Source organism: Podarcis vaucheri, assembly GCF_965113315.1.
Source record: "Podarcis vaucheri genome assembly, chromosome: 5".
NCBI lineage: Eukaryota > Metazoa > Chordata > Lepidosauria > Squamata > Lacertidae > Podarcis > Podarcis vaucheri.
The window spans coordinates 95,547,296-95,570,547 of NC_138763.1; the positions used below are offsets into that span (position 1 = coordinate 95,547,296).

Here is a 23,252-nt window from a genome sequence, read left to right on the forward strand (position 1 = left end):
GTCCTGAGAGATCTGCATTGGCTCCCAGTACGTTTCCGAGCACAATTCAAAGTGTTGGTGCTGACCTTTAAAGCCCTAAACGGCCTCGGTCCTGTATAGCTGAGCTTTAAAGCCCTAAACGGCCCCGGTCCTGTATACCTGAAGGAGCGTCTCCACCCCCATCGTTCAGCCCGGACACTGAGATCCAGCTCTGAGGGCCTTCTGGCAGTTCCCTCATTGCGAGAAGTGAGGTTACAGGGAACCAGACAGAGGGCCTTCTTGGTAGTGGCGCCCACCCTGTGGAACACCCTCCCTTCAAATGTGAAGGAAATAAGCAGTTATCCTATCTTTGAAAGACATTGGAAGGCAGTCCTGTTTAGGGAAGTTTTTAATATTTAATGCTGTTATGTTTTTAACATTTCATTGGGAGCTGCCCAGAGTGGCTAGGGAGACTCAGCCAGATGGGCGGGGTATAAATAATATGTTGTTGTTGTTGTTGTTGTTGTTGTTGTTGTTGTTGTTGTTGTTGTTTGCCACCATCAGAACGTCCTTCCAGGAGGCTTAACGAAATGTTGGTATGCAGAACAGATACTTTAACAGTATCTGGCTAATAATAATAATAATAATAATAATAATAATAATAATAATAATTTATTATTTATACCCCGCCCATCTGGCTGGGTTTCCCCAGCCACTCTGGGCAGCTTCCAGCAGAATTATAATATTTGCAATGCAATCTTATGCATGTTTACTCAGAAGTAAGAATCACTGCATTTGGTGGCACTTCCTCTCTTGTGTATTAATAATATCAAGAACTAACTTAGTTGGTCTTTAAGGTGCTACTGGAAGGAATTTTTTTATTTTGACTATGGCAGGCCAACACGGCTACCTATCTGTAACTGTCTCTTGTGTATGTTCTGCAGGCTTAAAGATGGAACATGATCCAGTTGGATGGTCGAAGGATGACTAGTTCAAGCAGTCGAAATCCCACTTTATAACAAGGCAAAACAGCCCCCATGGACTCCATTATCCAAACACACAAAATAATAATTTGCATATTGATTTCCCATCACTGTGAGATGGGCCAACACAACTCTCATTGCACAAGAGAGATAAGCCCACGGTCCCCAATGCCTTCCCGTACATTCCTGCAGCTCTCCCATGGCACAAGTGCTAAACTTCTGTGGCAGGGAGACTGCTGTGCTTAAACAGAACCCTGATCTTTCAAGTTCAGGTCCCAACAGGTGGGAGGCAACAGGATTTACAGTGGTACCTTGGTTTACAAACTTAATCCATTCCAGAAGTCTGTTCTTAAACCAAAGCATTCTTAAACCAAGGCGTGCTTTCCCAAAGCAGCAGGGGACTCAATTTACAAATGGAACACACTCGACAGGAAGCGGAACATGTTCTTATTCCAATGCAAAGTTCACAAACCAAAACACCTACTTCCGGGTTTGCAGCGTTCTTAATCCAAGTTGTTCATAAACTAAGCTGTTCTTAAACCAAGGTACCACTGTAATTATTTAAGATTTTGCACCTATACTCATAAATCAGCACATACAATTTAGAGGCAATTTTGTGCTTATGGGCCCATGCGCAAAGCCTTTTAGTTTTGTCTGACACCTTTAGTGTAAGCAAATATACTATTTTATCAAATGATTGCTGTCATTTATTCATATTGTACGTAAACAGCTTTTTGAAGAGCTGCTCCAAGTCATCTCTCCCAGCCAGACTGCAGCCAACCTGCCCAAGATGGATACCAGTCTTCCTTCTCCCTTCTTCTTCCCAGAACACCTTGCTCAAAATCTCTCCCTCCTTGTCAGCTCACACCCAGTTACCTTGGCCACCTTCCCAACACCCAATCTCTGTACACGCCTCAGGGAAAGGAGAGAGGACAGTTCTCTTGCATTGCCAATGACTCTCAATGGCCCTGTATTGATTCTTAATGGCCCTAGCTTAGCCAAGTCGTTTTCCATAGGCTAGCCCAGGAATTCCACTGCAGCTCCTGTTCTCCCTTCACATGCCAAAGAATAAAAATCCTACAATTTATTTACAGTTGCCATATGTCCTCTTTTCCCAGGACATGCCCTCTTTTTCGTGGGTATGTGAAATAAGAGTCGTCATAGCGATCCATAGTTAAAAGTAAAACGTAAAGGGATCCCTGATGGTTAAGTCCAGTCACGGACGACTCTGGGGTTGCGGCGCTCATCTCGCTTTATTGGCTGAGGGAGCCGGCGTACAGCTTCCAGGTCATGTGGCCAGCATGACTAAGCTGCTTCTTGGCAAACCAGAGCAGTGCACGGAAATGCCGTTTACCTTCCCATCAGAGCGGTACCTACTTATCTACTTGACTTTGACGTGCTTTCATACTACTAGGTTGGCAGAAGCAGGGACCGAGCAACGGGAGCTCACCCCATCGCGGGGATTCGAACCGCCAACCTTCTGATCGGCAAGCCCTAGGCTCTGTGGTTTAGACCACAGCGCCACCCGCATACGTCTACAGTTAAAACTAGAAGCTGGCAAATGTGTCCCTCTCTTTTTTTGCTCTTCAAAATATGGCAAACCTAATTTATTAATTTCTAGGGTTTAGGAGGGTCGCCCTCCTAAATCTTTAACAATATACAGTGGAACCTCGGTTTTTTAACATAATCTGTTACGGATGTCCATTTGACAAAGGGTTGTCAAAGGGCTGTCAGCAAGTTCAATGGGTGTGTGTGTGTGTGAAAAACATGCCTCGGGAGCCGTTTGACTTCCAAGGCGCGTTTGAAAACAGAAGCATTCAATTCTGGGTTTTCGGTGTTCGGCTTCCAAAACGTTCAGCAGCTGAGACGTTCGAAAACCAAGGTTTGACTGTATAAAGGTAAAGGGTAAAGGGACCCCTGACCATTAGGTCCAGTCGTGACCGACGCTGGGGTTGTGGCGCTCATCTCGCTCTATAGGCCAAAGGAGCCGGCGTTTGTCCACAGACAGCTTCCGGGTCATGTGGCCAGCATGACTAAGCCGCTTCTGGCGAACCAGAGCAGCGCACGGAAACACTGTTTACCTTCCCGCCGGAGCAGTACCTATTTATCTACTTGCACTTTGACGTGCTTTTGAACTGCTAGGTTGGCAGGAGCCAGGACCGAGCAACGGGAGCTCACCCCATCACGGGGATTTGAACTGCCAACCTTTCGATCAGGAAGCCCTAGGCTCTGTGGTTTAGACCACAGCGCCACCCGCGTCCCTGTATAAGCAAGCACAATTGACTGTATAAGCAAGCACAATTTTGAATTAATTGGTGAAAGGAAAGAGGAAGAAGTTTAGGTCCCAAAGCAAAATAAATAAATACGTGTGTGCACTGAAGTGGAAATGAGCAAAAGGGGGTGACCTGGCCGTGGTCTGCTTGTGCCCTCACTAAATTCCTACCCCTTTCAAAATTCACCAGACAGTCACTGCTGAAGCAAGTGGAGGCCTGATGTAACTCTCTCCTCCCTCCTCCATGGTAAATTATCTTCAGAATGGCTCTCTGGTGAACTCTGCTGGCATATTTGTTGTTCTGGTCTAATTTTATAGAGCACTGATGAAATGTGGTGGGGGAGGACGGTGCAGAAAAACTATTTTAGCAACCAGGAGGCAAAGCAAAAGTCCTGGGAAGGATATATGGAGAGAGGAAAAAATTAAAAAAAATAAAAGAGAGAGAGAGAGGGAGATAGAGAATTATACCTGTCGGCAACACTAGACCAGGAGAACTTTTCACTTTCTTCACGGGAATTATTTTAACAGCAGAAACAGAGCGTGAACATAAAGGGACATCATTCGCTGCAAACATAAAAGGTACAGAAGATGGTGCGTCCAAGTCGGGAAGAAACAAAAGGGGGAGGGCATGTGGGGAAACATGACATAAAGTATTCAAACAATGTCAGAAAACTTGATAATTAAAACATTAGGCTGTCATACGCATCTCTCTCCCCAACACAGACCAAGAAGGCTTTGATTTCCAGGCAGTCTGGAAGAGGAGACTTGTAGTACTTCTCTGACCACTCCAGGAAGGAGACTAGAGAAATGAGGGTAACTTTTCCCTCTTTCTTATCTCCCTGAGATATGCTCCTGCTGGTGCGAGAAGGCCCAGGTTTAAGACTGGTTACCAGTCTCAATATTCAGGGCCAGATGTAGGTTTGATGAGGCCCTAAGCTACTGAAGGTAATGGGGCCCTTTATATGTCCAGCTGTCCTTTGTCAACAACCAATTGTCGCTGTTTTCTTGTGTTGAATATATGCTATATGGTAATTTATGGACCTAAAGGTAAAGGGACTCCTGACCATTAGGTCCAGTCGTGACTGACTCTGGGGTTGCGGCGCTCATCTCGCTTTACTGGCAGAAGCAAAGATCACCAGTGTTGAAGCAATGATTTCTCAACATCAACTTTGTTGGACTGGTCATGTTGTGAGGATGCCTGATGATGGTCTTCCAAAGCAGCTACTCTATTCCAAACTTAAAAATGGAAAGCGTAATGCTAAAAGGGTAAAGGGACCCCTGACTATTAGGTCCAGTCGTGGCCGACTCTGGGGTTGTGGCGCTCATCTTGCTTTATCGGCCGAGGGAGCCGGCATACAGCTTCCGGGTCATGTGGCCAGCATGACTAAGCCGCTTCTGGCAAACCAGAGCAGTGCACAGAAACACCGTTTACCTTCCCACTGGAGTGGTACCTATTTATCTACTTGCACTTGATGTGCTTTCGAACTGCTAGGTTGGCAGGAGCAGGGACTGAGCAACGGGAGCTCACCCCGTCGCGGGGATTCGAACCGCTGACCTCCTGATCGGCAAGTAAGTCCTAGGCTCTGTGGTTTAACCCACAGCACCACCCGTGTCCCTATTTATGGACCTAATAGGTATCTAAAGCCATGTGCACATAACAAATAGGAGCCTACACAACACAAAACACTGTTGCTGTATGTAGGCTTTATTTTATTTATTTTTTATCTTATATTTTGGAAATGCACATCCAGTTCTTTTCCCTTTAAATTTTCTTGGGGCCCCCAGGAGAGTGGGGCCCTAAGCTACAGCTTGTTTAGCTTATACGTAAATCTGGCACTGTCAATATGTTATTGTTACAGTGTGTATATGTGAACCTGATTCTGGCGGATGTCCTTTCCCCTGAAATATGCCCACATCTTACAGAAAGGGGAAGGGATTTCTCTCCATTTTGTTTAACTGCTCCACATAAATGCTCCACCGCAAACTCTAAACCCTCCCTCCACAATGTTCATTATAAACTATAAAGATGCAGACTAATCGCCTTTCTCCCCCTGCCTGCCTTCCTTTTCCAATCCTCTCTTCCTTAACCGACACCGTAACATTCCTTGCCTCTGATTCCCAGCAGCAGGCTACATTTATAAACTCAGAGTCTGATGAATTTCTGTCTTCAACACCTTTCCCCCCAACCCCCAGAGGGGAACTGGGGGCTGCCCACATTAAACAACTGAGAAATCCAGGATCCCAGAAGAGCTGCAATTTGACAGCAGCGTGTCAACTGCCCCCGCCCACCCTAAAATAAGATGCAAAACAGAGCAGCTATTGCCTTTTGCATTCAGTGTGAACCCAGAGGTTCGCTGTCTTGAGATGAGCTGCTATAGGGTCTTCCTATCTCAATCCCCTCAACTTTCTGCAAGTCTGGAGTGAAGCGTTCACTAGACAGCAGCAAGCTCTGCTCACCCTCAGCCATATTATTGACAATGCAGCATCACTGTCTGAAACAATTACTGCTTGCTTGCTTACCAACGTGCATTGCACAGAAGAAAGCATATTCAGTTTGGGTTATAAACTGCTTGAAAGGTTAAAGGTAAAGGTAAAGGGGCCCCTGACCATTAGGTCCAGTCGTGACCGACTCTGGGGTTGCGGTGTTCATCTCGCTTTACTGGCCGAGGGAGCCAGTGTACAGCTTCCGCATCATATGGCCAGCATGACTAAGCCGCTTCTAGCGAACCAGAGTAGCGCATGGAAACACCGTTTACCTTCCCGCCGGGGTGGTACCTATTTATCTACTTGCACTTTGACGTGCTTTCGAACTGCTAGGTTGGCAACGGGAGCTCACCTCATTGCGGGGATTCGAACCGCCGACCTTCTGATCGGCAAGTCCTAGGCTCTGTGGTTTAACCCACAGATGTGAAGGAAATAAGCAGCTATCCTATCTTTAAAAGACATCTGAAAGCAGCCCTGTTCAGGGAAGTTTTTAATATTTAATGCTGTATTGTTTTTAACACTCGATTGGGAGCCGCCCAGAATGGCTGGGGAAACTCAGCCAGATGGGCAGGGTATAAATAATAAATTATTATTGTTGTTGTTGTTGTTGTTGTTGTTGTTAAATACAAGGTAGGGAGCCTTACTCATTTCCCCCCAAAAGGCTATACAACTTTGGGGGAAAGTGGCTGTTAGATGCACACTATCAGCGGGTAAGGTCAAAACATGCACATAAACCATTCAGAAACAACTCTCTCACTACTTGCCCACACATTCATTCTCGCATTGCAGGGGATTGGAATAGATGAGCCTTAGGGGTCCCTTCCAACTCTACAATTTGATGGTTCTCACACATTCAGATCACTGGTTTCCATGCTGCATGCTGAGAAAGGTATTTCCTTTTTTTTTAGCATAGAAACAAAGACAAAGACCTCTTCCTCCGCCCACAACTCAGTAGCAGGACTCAGCCATGCTCCCTTTCCCATGCTTTTGAGCTGTAATCTCCTATCAGCTGAGCTTGGGGCAGGGGGGATATTACCAGGAGGGGAGGCAAAAGCCAACCTCATATGAAGTCATCCACCCTGCCATGACAGTGTCATATGCAAGGGGACCGAACTACACATTACACTGAACACAGCAGCTTCTGTGTTTTTTGTTTAATCCTTTACAGACATAACGGACGCGGGTGGCGCTGTGGGTTAAACCACTGAGCCTAGGGCTTGTTGATCAGAAGGTTGGTGGTTCGAATCCCTGTGATGGGGCGAGCTCCCGTTGCTCAGTCCCTGCTCCTGCCAACCTAGCAGTTTGAAAGCACGTCAAAGTGCAAGTAGATAAATAGGCACCGCTCCAGCGGGAAGGTAAATGGCATTTCCGTGCGCTGCTCTGGTTCGCCAGAAGCGGCTTAGTCATGCTGGCCACATGACCTGGAAGCTGTACGCTGGCTCCCTCAGCCAATAAAGCGAGATGGGCACCGCAACCCCAGAGTCGGCCACGACTGGACCTAATAGTCAGGGGTCCCTTTACCATTACCATTACAGGCATGGGATGAGGAACTGAGACTGCAGCAAATCCTGAATTCTAAATAGGGCCCCGATGTGGAATGGATTGAGGCCACTCCAGATCAGCCAGAAGTGCCCTGGATAACATCCAGAGCTCAAAGCACTCTTTAATAAAGCCAGACTTAGCCCTCCTCCAAGAAGCTGCAAAACAAAACAGCACCTCTTTCTCTGCAACTGAGCAGGGAGTATTTTCAATATGCAGGGCTTGAGCTGGCAATGTATTAGCATCCTTGGCACTGTAAGCATGCAGCCAGGAAGGAGGGGTGTGAAGCTGCAGGGAAGCCTCAAGAGATGCAGCTGTACACAAGAACCTTTGACAACTTCTCTTAACTCCACGGGGGACTATTTGGGTTCCCTTTGGGTTTTTCTGAGTAGCCTTCCTTCTTCAGAAACAGGCCAACTGCTGCATCAGGCAAACTGTTCCTCTACAGTGGTACCTCGGGTTAAGAACTTAATTTGCTCTGGAGGTCTGTTCTTAACCTGAAACCATTCTTAACTTGAGGGACCACTTTAGCTAATGGGGCCTTCCAATGCCACCGCCACGCAATTTCTGTTCTCATCCTGAGGTAAAGTTCTTAACCCGAGGTACTACTTCCGGGTTAGCGGAGTCTGTAACCCGAGGTGCCACTGTACATTAATACTCTAACTTTTTCTTTTACTGATTTGGGGAAATTTATTGCTCAACTCTCTCCTTGAAATTTATTTACATATACGTGGATTTCGCGAAAGTAATATCGCAAAGAAAACCCGGCAACCGCCTCCTAAAGCAGGGAAACTCAGAGAGACGGTTTTTCCATCTTCCACAACTTATATTTGTTTTTAATGGTTTTTTTGCTATTTTTATTGCTGTTGCTTGGAGGTGCTTGTGTAGAAGGTGGTTAATATACTAATGCTACTAATAATAATGTTTTGTATTTCTATTCAACATAAGGTAATAATAATAACAATAATAATTTATTATTTATACCCCGCCCATCTGGCTGAGTTTCCCCAGCCACTCTGGGTGGCTTCCAATCAAGTGTTAAAAACAACACAGCATTAAATATTAGAAACTTCCCTAAAGAGGGCTGCCTTCAGATGTCTTTTAAAGAGAAGATACCTGCTTATTTCCTTCACATCTGATGGGAGGGCGTTCCACAGGGCGGGCGCCACTACCGAGAAGGCCCTCTGCCTGGTTCCCTGTAACCTCACTTCTCGCAATGAGGGAACTGCCAGAAGGCCCTCAGAGCTGGATCTCAGTGTCCGGGCTGAACGATGGGGGTGGAGACGCTCCTTCAGGTATACAGGACCGAGGCCTGTATACCTGACCGAGACCGAGGTAAAGGTAAAGGACCCCTGGACAGTTAAGTCCAGTGAAAGGCAACTATGGGGTTGTGGCGCTCATCTCGCTTTCAGGCCGAGGGAGCCGGTGTTTGTCCACAGACAGCTTTCCGGGTCATGTGGCCAGCAGGACTAAACCGCTTCTGGCGCAATGGAACACCATTTACCTTCCCCACGCAGCAGTGCCTATTTATCTCCTAGCACTGATGTGCTTTCAAACTGCTAGGTTGGCAGGAGCTGAGACAGCAACGGGAGCTCACCCCATCACAGGGATTCGAACCGCCGACCTTCTGATCAGCAAGCCCAAGAGGCTCAGTGGTTCAGATCACAGCGCCACCCGCGTCCCCTCTATTTTTATTGCTGTTGCCTTGAGATGCTTATGAAGAAGGTGGTTCATATACTAATATTATGTATTGTTATTCAACATACCTCTGTCTTGTCCATTACTTCCCAGTACCAGGCCATTCACAACAGTGCTTCCAACTTCAACTTCTTTGCATTCTGAAACAAGAGCAGAAATTATCAGCATCATTCTCATGCTGAATCCACAAGGACAGGAAAGTGTCCGAGGTGCCCACTGTATACGGAAGATGCAAGAGCAAGGAACAGGAAACAGAATTGGAGCATGATGTCCCGTGCAATGGGTACCCTAGTTCAGGGAAGGGGACACTCAAGAAAAATGCAAATTGTCTGCCCTGTGGGTTAAACCACAGAGCCTAGGACTTGCCGATCAGAAGGTCGGTGGTTCGAATCCCGCAATGAGGTGAGCTCCCGTTGCTCGATCCCTGCTCCTGCCAACCTAGCAGTGCGAAAGCATGTCAAAGTGCAAGTAGATAAATAGGTACCGCTCCGGTGGGAAGGTAAACGGCGTTTCCGTGCGCTGCTCTGGTTCGCCAGAAGCGGCTTAGTCATGCTGGCCACATGACCCGGAAGCTGTACGCCGGCTCCCTTGGCCAATAAAGCGAGATGAGTGCTGCAACCCCAGAGTCGGTCACGACTGGACCTAATGGTCAGGGGTCCCTTTACCTTTACCTAATATTGGAACATACCATAAAATCACTTAATCGGTCGTTTCCAAAAGATCACACTCATTGCTCACATTTATTCAACCTCTCCTGCTCAGAGTTTCCAGCAGCTTTTCCGTTCTTTTCCCAAGAGGTGTTGTGCCCTTAATTACTAAAGGTTGATAATGGGATAGGTAAAGCACAGCCTTTCTCACCTACGACCACCCTAGCCAGCGAAACTCTGAACCTGTTGAACGGCTGCCTCCCATACAGCCATTAAAAGACGTACAGCATTGTGAAAGCAAAGGTGGCATAGCTATTTTTAACACTGTGCTGTGGGATGCACGCCTCTCTACAGAAAAGGACTCCATCATTCCAGGTTGAGTCAGCAAAGGAAGTACATTAAGGAGGAGGGGACTAACGGAAGCAGGGCAATGGTGACTGACTATCTGGTGAGTTCAGTTCAGGGTTTTTGTGCTAATGCAAAACCCTTTGGGCAGCAACAACAGAAGTGTACAGGTGAAACTCGGAAAATTAGAATATCATGGAAAAGTTCATTTATTTCAGTAATTCAACTTAAAAGGTGAAACTAATATATGAGATAGACTCATGACATGCAAAGCGAGATCTTTCAAGCCTTTGTTTGTTATAATTGTGATGATCATGGTGTACAGCTGATGAAAACCTCAAGTTAACCATCTCAGAAAATTAGACTATTAAATGAAATCAGCAAAACAAGGACTGCAAATAGAGCAATATTGGACCTCTGAGAAGTAGAATCATGCATATGTACTCAGTACTTGGTTTGGGCCCCTTTTGCATCAATTACTGCCTCAATGTGGCGTGGCATGGATGCTATCAGCCTGAGATTGTTAATTTGGGGTTTTCATCAGCTGTATGCCATGATCATCACAATTATAACAAATAAGGGCTTGACATACCTCACTTTGCATGTCATGAGTCTATCTCATATATTAGTTTCACCTTTTAAGTTGAATTACTGAAATAAATAAACTCTTCCACGATATTCTAATTTTCCGAGTTTCACCTGTAAGTGTGTTTGTGTGTGTGTGTGTGTGTGTGTGTGAGAGAGAGAGAGAGAGAGAGAGAGAGAGAGAGAGCGCTTGGGCAGAAGAGTACTATCCTTACTGGTGAGCCAGAACAAACAAAATAGAGAAAGAAGGAAGAAGAGAAGAATAATTTTCTTGCATTCTCCAATGACTCTTGCAATAATCCCTGCCTTCTGTGAGGGCTGCCTTGTTCTCCCTTCCACACACAGTCTTCTAGAGCCGGTCTAAACAGCCCCTTAACTTTCCCCCAAAGCCAAATTCTCTTGAAACAAATTCTGGAGTAAATGCTCAGATGAGGTTTCTTTTTCTTCCTTCTTACTGCCTAGGTACCTCCACTCCAGCAGTTGTAAGGAGGAATGGGATATCTTTGTGGAGAAGCTGCTCTTGATGTACAAATTCCGATATACTCCCAAACGTCAGCAGAATGTCTTGACACCTTTACAAGTTCGCCACAAGCATATGGGGAGGTTTTCCTTTTGCACCCCCCTCCAGCAAAAGGGAGGATCTCGTTTTGATTTAGCCAAGATTAATCAAGATTCAGGCAAGCTTCATCACGACCATGGAGAGCATTCAGAGCTCCAGTAGTTCTTCACACACCCAAGTGTTGGTAACGGAGGAATGTTGTCTCAGCAAAGAGCCGCAGTTATCTGAAACCTTATTAAAGTCCAGCTAGCCTGTTCTTTAGTTGGCCCCATCTCCAAAAAGAAGTTGTCTCTTTTAATTCTTTCTTCCTATTGAAAATGAATTTCAATAGGGACAAATGTAAGGTTATGCAGTTAGGCAGGAAGAACCAGATGCACAAATATTGGATGGGCTTACTAGCAGTACATGTGAACAGGATCTAGGGGTCTTGGTGAACCACAAGCTTAATATGAGTCAACAGTGTGATGCAGCAACAAAAAAAGCTAATGCTATTCTAGGCTGAATCAACAGAAGTCCCACACCTGGAATGCTGAGTCCAGTTCTGGGCTCTACAATTTAAGAAGGATGCTGACAAGCTGGAACATTTCAGAGGAGGGGAACCAAGATGATCAAGGGTCTGGAAACTAAGCCTTATGAGGAACGCTTGAAGGAGCTGGGTATGTTTAGCCTGGAAAAGAGGAGACTGAGAGGAGATATGATAGCCATCTTCAACTATCTCAAGGGAAGAGGTAACATGGTTGTTTTCTCCTGCTCTGGATGGTAGGACCTGAACCAATGGCTATAAGCTACAAGAAAGGAGATTCCGATTAAACATTCGGGAAAAACTTTCCGACAGTAAGAGCTGTTCGGCAGTGGAACAGACTCCCACGAGAGGTGGTGGACTCTCCTTCCTTGGAGGTTCTTAAGCAGAGGTTGGATGGCCCTCTGTCAGGGATGCTTTAGCTGAGATTCCTGCATTGCCGGGAGTTGGACTAAATGACTCTTGGGTCCCTTCCAACTCTACAATTCTATGGTTCTGTAACTGCTGCTTCAAACAGGCTGGGAAGGTGTAATCTCTTCAGAAGACTTATCCTCAGAGTCAAAGGATGGTAGAAGAATCATGCCCTCTGGCTAGGAAAGCATGGGAGGTGGTAGTGAAACATTGCTAATAACAATCTATTTTTTGAGACACATTCCTGAGAAGCTAATAGGTAGTGCATTCATGAGTATTGTATATGCCTCAAAGAAGAAGAAGAAATCTCTCCGGAGTTGCATGTCCTCCGAACATCAGGGAGGTTGTGAAAATTAATTACACTGACACCAGATGATGAGGGTACATGAATGGGAGGACATAAGAAGGGCTCAGCTGGTTCAAGCCCCAAACCTGGCACTCTGTTCTCAGGGTGGCCAGCTAAATTCCATGGAAAACCCACAAGCAGATTCCCTCCAATTGCAGTTCCCACCAATTGTTTTTTGCCCTCCTTCTTTTTATTCAAAATTAAAACAAAACATATTATCCAGAAACATATCATCCTTATTCCCCCCCATTTTTCCTCCCTCCCCCCACAGAACCCACCCACCCCCAGCCCCCGACTTCCCTCAGTTCCAGTCTTTGATTTCTCTAGAAATGCTGTATTCTGCATGTTACACAGTTGTATAGATCCTCAAACTATTTAGCTGATTATTATCAATAAAAGGTTTGTGAATGTTTATTCAAGAACCAGCCAAGGAGTCCAGTTCGCTTTGTTGCGTCTTCAAATACTTTGTAAAGGGTTCCCATTCATCTTTAAAGTCACAGTTATCCTTGTCCCGTAGCTTGTATGTCAGTTTTGCCAGTTCTACACAATCCATCAATTTTTCTTGCCATGATTCTTTAGTTGGGGTTTCTTCAGTCTTCCATCCTTGTGCTATTTAAACTCGCGCGGCCATTGTCGCATACATGGAAGATGTTTTTCAGCTTCTTTGGCAGATCTTTCCCTACAATCCCTAACCGGTTTCCACCAATTGTTAATCAGAGTCACAGTGCTTCTGACAGTGGGCAGATGAGAACACCGTTGAGTTGAAAAGATTACCAGGGAGCTTAAATCGCTGTGAGCTTACATCACAACAAACAGCTTAAGGCTTCCATCTTTAACACATTTCTGTTAGCAGCTGAAAAATCTGCACAAAGGTACACAAAGAGTTAACTCAGCAAAACAAAACCCACCATAGTGTAATCTGAGCAGACTTGCTAATATTGCTCTTTCCGAGGAAAATGAGAAAGCCTTTCCACTTTTCTTCTTCCTGATCTGGTGAGTTCAATCATAGAGACTGCTACACTGTGCTGAGACTTCAGACTTGCAGCAGCAGCAGCCTCCAACCTCTAGCCGAGGACTGTTCTGGGACCTCAAAATCAAGCTCAGCTAATAAATTAGATGCTTTGGAGATCAAGGGCACAACCCGCATTTTGCCCCTGAGTATAAACAGCAGCTTAAAGGAGAACCCACACTCACAGTTTATGGCCACTTCTTGCAAAAGATAAGTATACGGCTTAAAATATTTGCATGCTTAGGGAAATGTCTTATTTGACATCTGAGGCAGACTTGCCAAACTTGCTGTCGATCTTATGGGCCTTTTTGGAATTCTAGGTCAGATGCTTTCCAAGCAGAAAAATTGTCAACATCTAGTCAACATCAGGTTCCTCGCCCTCAATCTAACTACTCCGTAGGTTTGCTGCTCCTGGAAGCTAGGGGTGCAGGTACCGGTCAAATGCAATACCTGAAGTTACTCCTAGAATGCTGGGGTGGTTCTCTGCATTGCTTCCGGCAGAATACATTATGGTTACCAGACGTCCCCGTTTCCCGGGGACAGTCCCCGGATTTACAAATCTGTCCCTGGACAAAATCTGTCCCCGGAACGTCCCCGGATTTAATTTAATGTCCCTGGATTTATATTTGAAGTGTTGTAGATTTATTAGTAGGGAATGAATGTTGCGTGATTGGTTCAACAGCACAAGACACATCATATGGGGACTTCCGGCGAGCCAAAATGGCGGGCGCCACGGCAGCGAGCAGCCCCTGAAGCCAGCCAGAGCCAATTGCTCTACCAGCCTGGCTCCGGGCTGCTGAGACTGTGGTTGCCACTGCCGAGGGGGAACCGGGGACGCCTGGCATGTCAACTGGGGGAATGGCTGACACACACACACACCCATGATCCAAATTGAGCTGGGAGCGAGAGCACCCATCCGACTGCCCAGCGGCACTCCGGGGACAGTAAAAACCCCGGTGCTGACACAGGGAGAAGGAGGAGAGGAGGAGAAGAAGGAAGAAAGAGAAAGAAGAAGGAGAAAAAAGAGGGAGCTCCGACCTTGGTGTGCCACCGCTGCCGCTGAGGAGGAGAGGTAGGAGAGCACCGGGAGGGCAAGGACACATGGCCGAGCCCAGCCCCAACCCAAGCCTATCCCACGGCGGCTAGCACTCCAAGAGAACAGGCCACGGCCAAGAGAAAGACTGCGCGACAGAGGTGACAACAGAAGATAAGATATTATTTATTTATTTATTTATTTATTTATTTATTTTTAAAAAAATCAGTAACTTTTTTTCTCTTTTTTAAAAAAATGTCCCCGGATCCTTTGAAAAAAATCTGGTAACTTTAGAATACATCATTCACAAGACGATAAGAGGCGGAAGAAAACAACAGGGAGAGCCAACTTACCAGAAGTCATTGTGCCAGAGGATCTCAGCTTCTCCACATGCGAATTCGGATCCTCTCTGTGAAATGAAAGACAGGAAAGGTCACAAGTGTATGTCAGTAGCCTGGATAGCTCAGTTGGTTAGAGCATGGTGCTGATCATGCCAAGGTTGCAGGTTTGATCCCTGAGTGGGACAGCTGCATTTTCCTAAATTGCAGGGGGGTGGACTAGATGATCCACAGGGTCCCTTCCAATTCTACAGTTCCATGATTCTATGCCCACAACAACTAATATAACATTTAGCCTTTCTACAGTATGAGCAAGAGACACAAAGAGAGGCTTGGAGGACTTTATTCAGCCCCAACTCCTGTTTCAATATAAAAAAAAGGTAAAGGTGAAGGATCCTTGGATGGTTAAATCCAGTCAAAGGCAACCATGGGGTTGCGGCGCTCATCTCACTTTCAGGCCGAGGGAGCCGGCGTTTGTCCACGGACAGCTTTCCGGGTCATGTGGCCAACAGGACTAAACCGTTTCTGGTGCAACAGAACACTGTGACGGAAACCAGAGTGCATGGAAACGCCGTTTACCTTCCCGCCGCAGTGGTACCTATTTATCTACTTGCACTGGTGTGCTTTCAAACTGCTAGGTTGGCAGAAGCTGGGACAGTGCAACGGGAGCAGGGATTCGAACCGCCGAACTTCCAATCAGCAAGCCCAAGAGGCTCAGTGGCTTAGCTTGACAAGATGGACTGTTTCAAGAGGTGGCAGAAAGACATTTCGAATTTTGTCTGGCAGGGCAAAAAGCCCAGAATAAAATTTAAGATTTTAACGGATGCAAAGGAAAGAGGGGGATTTGTCCTGCCGGACTTAAAACTGTACTATGAAGCAGCAGCGTTCTGCTGGATGAAAGAGTGGATGCTCCTCGAGAATACAGATATCTTGGATTTAGAAGGTTTTAATAATGCATTTGGATGGCATGCATATTTGTGGTATGACAAAGTTAAAGTGCATAGGGCCTTTAAAAACCATATTGTTAGAAAAGCATTATATAATGTTTGGACTAGATATAAGGATCTGTTGGAAAACAAAACCCCTAGATGGTTGTCACCCTTGGAGGCTAAAGCGGTGAAAAAACTTAATATGGAGGCCAAATGGCCAAAGTATTGGGAAATTTTGGAACAAGATGGAGATAAACTGAAATTACAGAGTCATGAGAAATTAAAAACAAAAGTACGAGATTGGCTCCATTATTTTTAAATAATGGAGGTATACAAACAAGACAGGAAAATTGGCTTCCAGGTGGAGAAATCAAAATTAGAAACAGAACTGTTAGAACCCAATGTTAAGAATTTGTCAAGAATGTATAACTTGTTGCTTAAGTGGAATACACAAGACGAAACAGTTAAATCGGCTATGATTAAGTGGGCACAGGATATTGGTCATAACATTATGTTTGCTGACTGGGAATGGTTGTGGAACACCGGTATAAAATTTACGGCATGTAATGCCTTAAAGGAAAATATTATGAAAATGATCTACAGGTGGTACATGACCCCAGTCAAGCTAGCAAAAATCTATCATTTGCCTGATAATAAGTGTTGGAAGTGTAAAGAATCTGAAGGTACTTTCTACCACCTTTGGTGGACGTGCCCGAAGATTAAAGCTTTCTGGGAAATGATATATAATGAAATGAAAAAGGTGCTAAAATGCACTTTCCCTAAGAAACCAGAGGCCTTTCTCTTGGGCATTAGTAACCAATTGGTGTCGAAGAAAGATAGAACTTTTTTTATGTACGCTACTACAGCAGCAAGAATACTCATCGCAAAGCATTGGAAGACCCAAGATCTACCCACCCTGGAAGAATGGCAGATGAAGGTGATAGACTATATGACATTGGCGGAAATGACCGACAGAATCCGTGAACAGGGGAAAGAGACGGCGGATGAAGACTGGAAGAAATTTAAAATTTATCTCAAGAAATATTATAATATTAATGAATGCTAAAATGTTGAGGTTCTTGGTAAGAAAAGGAGATTACAGCGACAAAAGATTAAGTAAAAGAAAAGAACAAATAAGGAACAAATTTGATAAAATTAAGTTTAGGACTTGCTGAAACAATTTTGGAAACTGGGATGTAGAAAGGGGAGGTTTGGGGGAGTCAGAGAAGTGAGGCTTATGAAAAAAGGAGATGAAATTATACATGTTTGTTTTGTTGTTTTATTTGTTTGTATTGTTTATAAAAAATTTGCAAAACCAAAAAAAAAATTATATATAAAAAAAGAGGCTCAGTGGCTTAGACCACAGCGCCACCTGCATGTTTCCCACAGTAATGGTGCCATGTTACATGTGCAAGAGCTAAAAACGACATTCCCACTGATACTACCCTTCCCCCACTTTCTCCCACTCCATTTCCATAGCCATGAGGGGAAGAGGGACCCATCAAACTCTGCAGCCAGAGACAACCGCAGTATTTAAGGCTTAGCAAGAAAACACACATCCCAGGTGCATATCTGTCATGGGGCTGCCTGCCTTATTCTTTTCTCACATCTGGAGAACTCAAGAGTATACAAGTGGGAGCCCTGCTGATGGGAGCTCTGGGGGATGCGGCAACCACAAATGGTCTGGCCCAACAAGAATTTGACTTTTCAGTATTTGTTAACACTTATCTCAAAACTCTTCTAGGCATTCTGCCTCGGGATTCCACACACACACACACAAACTCGACAGGAACCCAGTCTCTACTGCTGCAAGTCTGGTGTCTCCTATATTGTTGTTTTAAACATTGTGTTTTTAATATCAATGTTGTGTTGTAATTGATGTAAGCTGCCCTGTGACTTTAGGGCGAAGCCCTGCATGTTTGCTGCTCAGAAATGGAGCTACCTGCAGGCTGCTTGTGACGCTCAGGGTTCAAGCCCTTGTGCGAGCTGACCCATGGTGTCGCGCACTGTGGGAAACACTTTGGTTTCTTAACACCTGTCCAGTTGTGTCTTGCCTGTATGTTGCGTAAGGTCTTATTGTGGGATCATTCTGCTGCCGTGATGTGTTGGCTCTTTTTGCACATTAATGTTTGTGCATGAAACATGGTGAGTGGCAGCAGAGCTGCCATGGATGCCGACATTTGAGAGTTCATCCAGACTTCCGTTTGTGAAACATTTCTAAGCATGTGTTCCAGACACAGGCCAGGCTTTTCATGGACTATTGTTTGTTCCAATTCAGCGGTAAAACACTGGTTTCCCCAGGGAAGGAAGGAAGGAAGGAAGGAAGGAAGGAAGGAAGGAAGGAAGGAAAGAAAGAAAGAAAGAAAGAAAGAAAGAAAGAAAGAAATGCTCAGGTGCAAATCTTTAAAGCCCAGACATGTGCCTGAAAAGTGCAGCGCAAAAGGAAGTCTGGATGCACCCTATGAATGGCTATATTCCTTGTTGCTTGAAGAAAAGCTAAGGTTAATATTTGGGCTCAAAAGGGAACTCAGAGGGCATACAATTTACAAATGTCCTCCATTTACTTCCCCTACCCTCTTTACCATCTGTTAGTGTTTCTTGCGGGTGGCGCTGTGGTCTAAACCACAGAGCCTAGGACTTGCCTATCGGAAGGTCGGCGGTTCGAATCCCCGCGATGGGGTGAGCTCCCATTGCTCAGTCCCTGCTCCTGCCAATCTAGCAGTTTGAAAGCACGTCAAAGTGCAAGTAGATAAATAGGTACCACTCTGGCGGGAAGGTAAACGGCGTTTCTGTGCGCTGCTCTGGTTTGCCAGGAGCAGCTTAGTCATGCTGGCCACATGACCCGGAAAAACTGTCTGCAGAAGCGGACAAACGCTGGCTCCCTCGGCCTGTAAAGCGAGATGAGCGCCGCACCCCAGAGTCGGCCACGACTGGACTTAAATGTCAGGGGTCCTTTACCTTTACCTTTACCTAGTGTTTTTGCAGATGCTCCAATGTCCTACAGATAATGCCCAGTTAAGAGTGAGGAACATGGCTGCTTCCACTGCAAACATTTTGCTCCCCTTTGCAGCCCTAGCCCCAAATCACTGAACAATCAAATCACATTCAACGAAGCCATAGCTTAAAGTGACATCGTTTTGCTGCCAGTGTTGCCCACAGCTGTGACTCCATTACATCAATACTGGGGCCTTTTGGCACAGGGGTCCCATGGGGGCAAGCTGCTAAGAAGCAAACTAATGGAATGTCCTGCTCTTTTTCCCCCTGGAAAACACCGAAGAATAAGAGAGGGAGATGTTGTTGGCGTCCCCGTTTCTGCTGATAAAAGAATGCATTCACTTTTGTCCCGTTCATTCCTGGCCTTTCTACAGCGTTGCTGCATTTCGAAAATGCATCTCAGCATCCTGGTCCTGAACACAGAATGAAAGAGTTATAGACTTGTGGTTAAAATGTGGCTTTGGTGGCAGATGGTCTTTCCTCCTTTCACTAGACCTTTGTTGCTAGTTAAATGAACAGTGGGAATATATTCTTAAATTACTTTCAGCTCACAGCCTATCTGCTGGTGGACGTCTTGTGAGTTAGCAGGCTTTTCATCTTCTTCCCAAGTTCATATTCCTCAGCACTAAAACACAGTGTGAATTGTGTCGCTCTTTGTATTTATTACGTTTTCCTCTACCCTTCCCCTCAAGGATCTTTATATGCTTCTCCCTGTTTTAAAAGGTAAAAGGTAAAGGTAAAGGGACCCCTGACCATTAGGTCCAGTCGCGGACGACTCTGGGGTTGCAGCGCTCATCTCGCTTTACTGGCTGTGGGAGCCGGCGTACAGCTTCTGGGTCATGTGGCCAGCATGACTAAGCCGCTTTGGCGAACCAGAGCAGCACACAGAAATGCCGCTTACCTTCCTGCCGGAGCAGTACCTATTTATCTACTTGCACTTTGACGTGCTTTCGAACTGCTAGGTTGGCAGGAGCAGGGACTGAGCAACGGGAGCTCACCCCGTCGCGGGGATTCGAACCGCCGACCTTCTGATCAGCAAGCCCTAGGCTCTGTGCTTTAACCCACAGCGCCACCCTCGTCCCATTTTGAAAGGTAGCTTAGGAGAAATGTGCTTTCCTTCTTATCCTGTTGTGCTCCAGAGAGACAGAGAGTCTCCATGTGGGCTGTTTAGGAATCAGAAGTCATGCTGGCCTATTCTGAACAACTGAATCAACCTAGGCACTAGCTGCTTAAAAATGAAAGAAGTAAAAGAAGAATGGATTCTAAAGCAAATGGACTATGCAGAACTGGCGGAACTAACGGCAAAAGTAAGAAACCAGAATGGCAGACTATGCATGGAAGAATGGAAGTCCTTTTTGGAATAACTGAAAATATATATAATCAGATGAAATCGCGAGCAGGATTTGAAACATGAGGAGTGGTAGAAGGTTGATAACGCATGAAATAGAATAATGTGTCTTAGGTGAAATGTTGGTTAGAATGCAATCTTGTAAATGGGATGGGATTAAGAACAGTGTGGAGCGAACGCCGGGAAGTCAAAATTTAGAGAGAAATGTATAATAAATTTGGAATTTGGAATATATATGTGAATATTTGAAAGTTTAATAAAAATTTGACCCCCCCCAAAAAAAAATGAAAGAAAGATGCAAACAACCTTGGCCCATGTTGATAATATTGCAATGGTGTGAAGAAAGCAACCTGAACACTTATTTTTAAGAAATATATCCTACTTTCCCAGTATTCTTAATTAATACCTGCTTAATTTCAGCAATGATACCACACCAGCTGCTCCCAGATCATTCATTTTGCCCCATAACCAATACAATGGTACCTCGGGTTACAGACGCTTCAGGTTACAGACCCTGTTAACCCGGAAGTAGTACCTCGGGTTAAGAACTTTGCTTCAGGATGAGAACAGAAATCGTGCAGCGGCAGCAGGAGGCCCCATCGCTACTGCCGCGCCGCCGGAGCACAATTTCTGTTCTCATCCTGAAGCCAAGTTCTTAACCTGAAGCACTATTTCTGGGTTAGCGGAGTCCGTAACCTGAAGCGTCCGTAGCCCGAGGTACCACTGTAGATTGGTAAGGAGAAAACGTATAAAGTTCTTTATATGTGATACTATCTAACTGTAACAATGAGTCTGCTTTTCAATCTGTAATAGGACAATGCCGTGTAAAAAATATCAGCCACATTGTATTGCAAACCTCTACAACAATGCTGTAAAGTAGGTCAGTAATTTGTTCTTTTATTGCCGCTGGAGGACTGCCTAAGCTTGCCTAACAGGTTAATGACAGAGGCGAGGTCTGAATTTGGGAAGGCCCAAGTTGACGGATCACTGCGCTTGCCATTATGACAACAAAAACCCTGCAACAGGAATGGCACACCTCCGGGCATCTCACAAGTCTCCTCGCATAACCCTTGCCAATCCTCTGGATGTGTGATAGCTATAGACCTTTGTAGCTCTGACCAGCTCCAAGCCTTCTAAAAACAACAACCAGAAACTCTCTCAACAACAGCTGCAGTTGAGCAATGCAGGACGGGACTAGAAATTAAACTATACGACACAGACTGGTCAATGTGGCACCAGCATCAATGCAAGAGGCCAGAAATATTTACAGTGGTACCTTGGTTCTCAAACTAAATCTGTTCTGGAAGTCCATTCCAAAACCAAGGCATTCCAAAACCAAGGCGCGGTTTCCCATAGAAAGCAATGCAAAACAGATTAATCCGTTCCAGACTTTTAAAAACCACCCTTGAAACAGCAAATTGACATGGATTTTACTATCTAACAAAACCACTGATCCATAAAATAAAAGCAATAAACAATGTATTGCAGTCACGCAATCAATCAATCAGTAGCTGAACTGGGTTCTACGCAGTCACAAAAACAAAACAGAGCCGCAAAAACAAAAAAAGCAAAATAAATAGCAAAACCAGACAGACCTCAGCGTAGGACTCAAAACGGAAGTGTGGCACTCAAATCGGAAGCGTAACACTCAAAACAGAGCATGTTTGGCTTCCAAAAAAAGGTTCACAAACCGGAACACTTACTTTCGGGTTTGCTGTGTTTGGGTTCCAAGTTGTTTGAGTACCAAGGCGTTTGAGAACCAAGGTACAGTGACCCTCTGGATACGAACTTAATTTGTCCTGGGAGTCCATATGAAAAGCCCGTATCCGCAGGCGTCGCTTCTGCGCACACGCACAGCGCGATAAAGCGCTTCTGGGTTTGCCACGTTCGTAACTCGAAATTACGTTACCCGAAGGTAACGTAACCCAAGATACCACTGTACCACTGTACTAGAGAGCTAAAATTGGACACACTGCCCCCTTACCTGTGGTCAGGTTCTTCTACCAGAGCAGGTGCCATATTCTGCAATCCTCATTTCAACTGGGGCGTAGAGTTATCACCCCGAGTCCGAAGCATGCTGTGTGTGTCCTGCTTGGCTGAAGTGTAGGAAGAACTGGCTTCAGGAAACTGTCTTCCTGTCCTTCCGACACCTTTAAATACTCCATCCCAGCCCCGGCTGTGCTTTATAATTAGAAGAGCTCATCTGAGTCATGTCATTTGCCTCGTCGTCTTCCTCCTCCTCCTCCCAGCTTGCCTGGCACAGTCCCCCTCTCACTTGGACATCAGCCAGAACCGCAATTCTTTTCGGCAGATCGGGGTGGAATCGGTGGAGAGGGACCCGCCGGCTCGAAGAGGAGGAAAGGGGGGAGGGAGAAGTCCTTTGCAGAAACAGTCGGCTGAAACCTGGATGTGTCGCATGAGGAAAGCAGGCAAGCTCAGCCTCGGTGCGATGGTGGCTGGAGGGTGACTGAATGTCGTCATTTGCAAATAACCGGCATCTACTATGCATGCCACCCGTTCCAGCTCTACGGGGCAGGGATCACACCAGCTGTCAGGCAAATATTTCTACAGTCGTCAACAGTGGCTCAGTAGGAGGAGGGCTGTGGGTTTTGTTTTCTCCCTAGCAATGGGGAATTCGTGGTGGGTTGTTGTTGTTTTTTCCCTGGGTGAATTTTCTGCAGAAACTAGAGCTTGTGTTCTGGGCACCACAATTCAAGAAGGACACTGACAAACTGGAACGTGTCCAGAGGAGGGCAACCAAAATGGTCAGAGGCCTGGAAACGATGCCTTATGAGGAACGGCTAAGGGAGCTGGGTATGTTTAGCCTGGAGAAGAGGAGGTTAAGGGGTGATATGATAGCCATGTTCAAATATATAAAAGGATGTCACATAGAGGAGGGAGAAAGGTTGTTTTCTGCTGCTCCAGAGAAGCGGACACAGAGCAATGGATCCAAACTACAAGAAAGAAGATTCCACCTAGACATTAGGAAGAACTTCCTGATAGTAAGAGCTGTTCTACAGTGGAATTTGCTGCCAAGGAGTGTGGTGGAGTCTCCTGCTTTGGAGGTCTTTAAGCAGAGGCTTGACAACCATATGTCAGGAGTGCTCTGATGGTGTTTCCTGCTTGGCAGGGGGTTGGACTCGATGGCCCTTGTGGTCTCTTCCAACTCTCTGATTCTATGATTCTATGATTGTGTGGTTCCAGCATCAGGCCAGAGCCTGGGTGATCAGCTGTCAAATCTCCACTCAGTCCAC

The 23,252-nt window shown here is 45.6% G+C and overlaps 1 protein-coding gene across 36 annotated transcripts in view; it reads right to left on the reverse strand.

The window, feature by feature from the left end:
* SORBS1 (sorbin and SH3 domain containing 1) overlaps positions 1-23,252 on the reverse strand; it is a 211,881-nt gene that overhangs the window by 107,282 nt on the left and 81,347 nt on the right. For 8 of the 36 annotated variants that reach the window (XM_082223033.1, XM_082223022.1, XM_082223006.1 and 5 more), the window contains exons 1-4: positions 21,983-22,414; positions 14,743-14,798; positions 9,003-9,074; positions 3,682-3,777 (exon numbers count right to left, since the gene is read on the reverse strand). In XM_082223033.1, the coding sequence (XP_082079159.1) occupies positions 3,682-3,777; positions 9,003-9,074; positions 14,743-14,798; positions 21,983-22,017 (259 nt within the window). In that variant the 5' untranslated portion in view covers positions 22,018-22,414. Of the gene's footprint in view, positions 1-3,681; positions 3,778-9,002; positions 9,075-14,742; positions 14,799-21,982; positions 22,429-23,252 lie in introns of those variants that run through there. The other 28 variants (XM_082223020.1, XM_082223019.1, XM_082223016.1 and 25 more) reach the window with 20 other exon arrangements.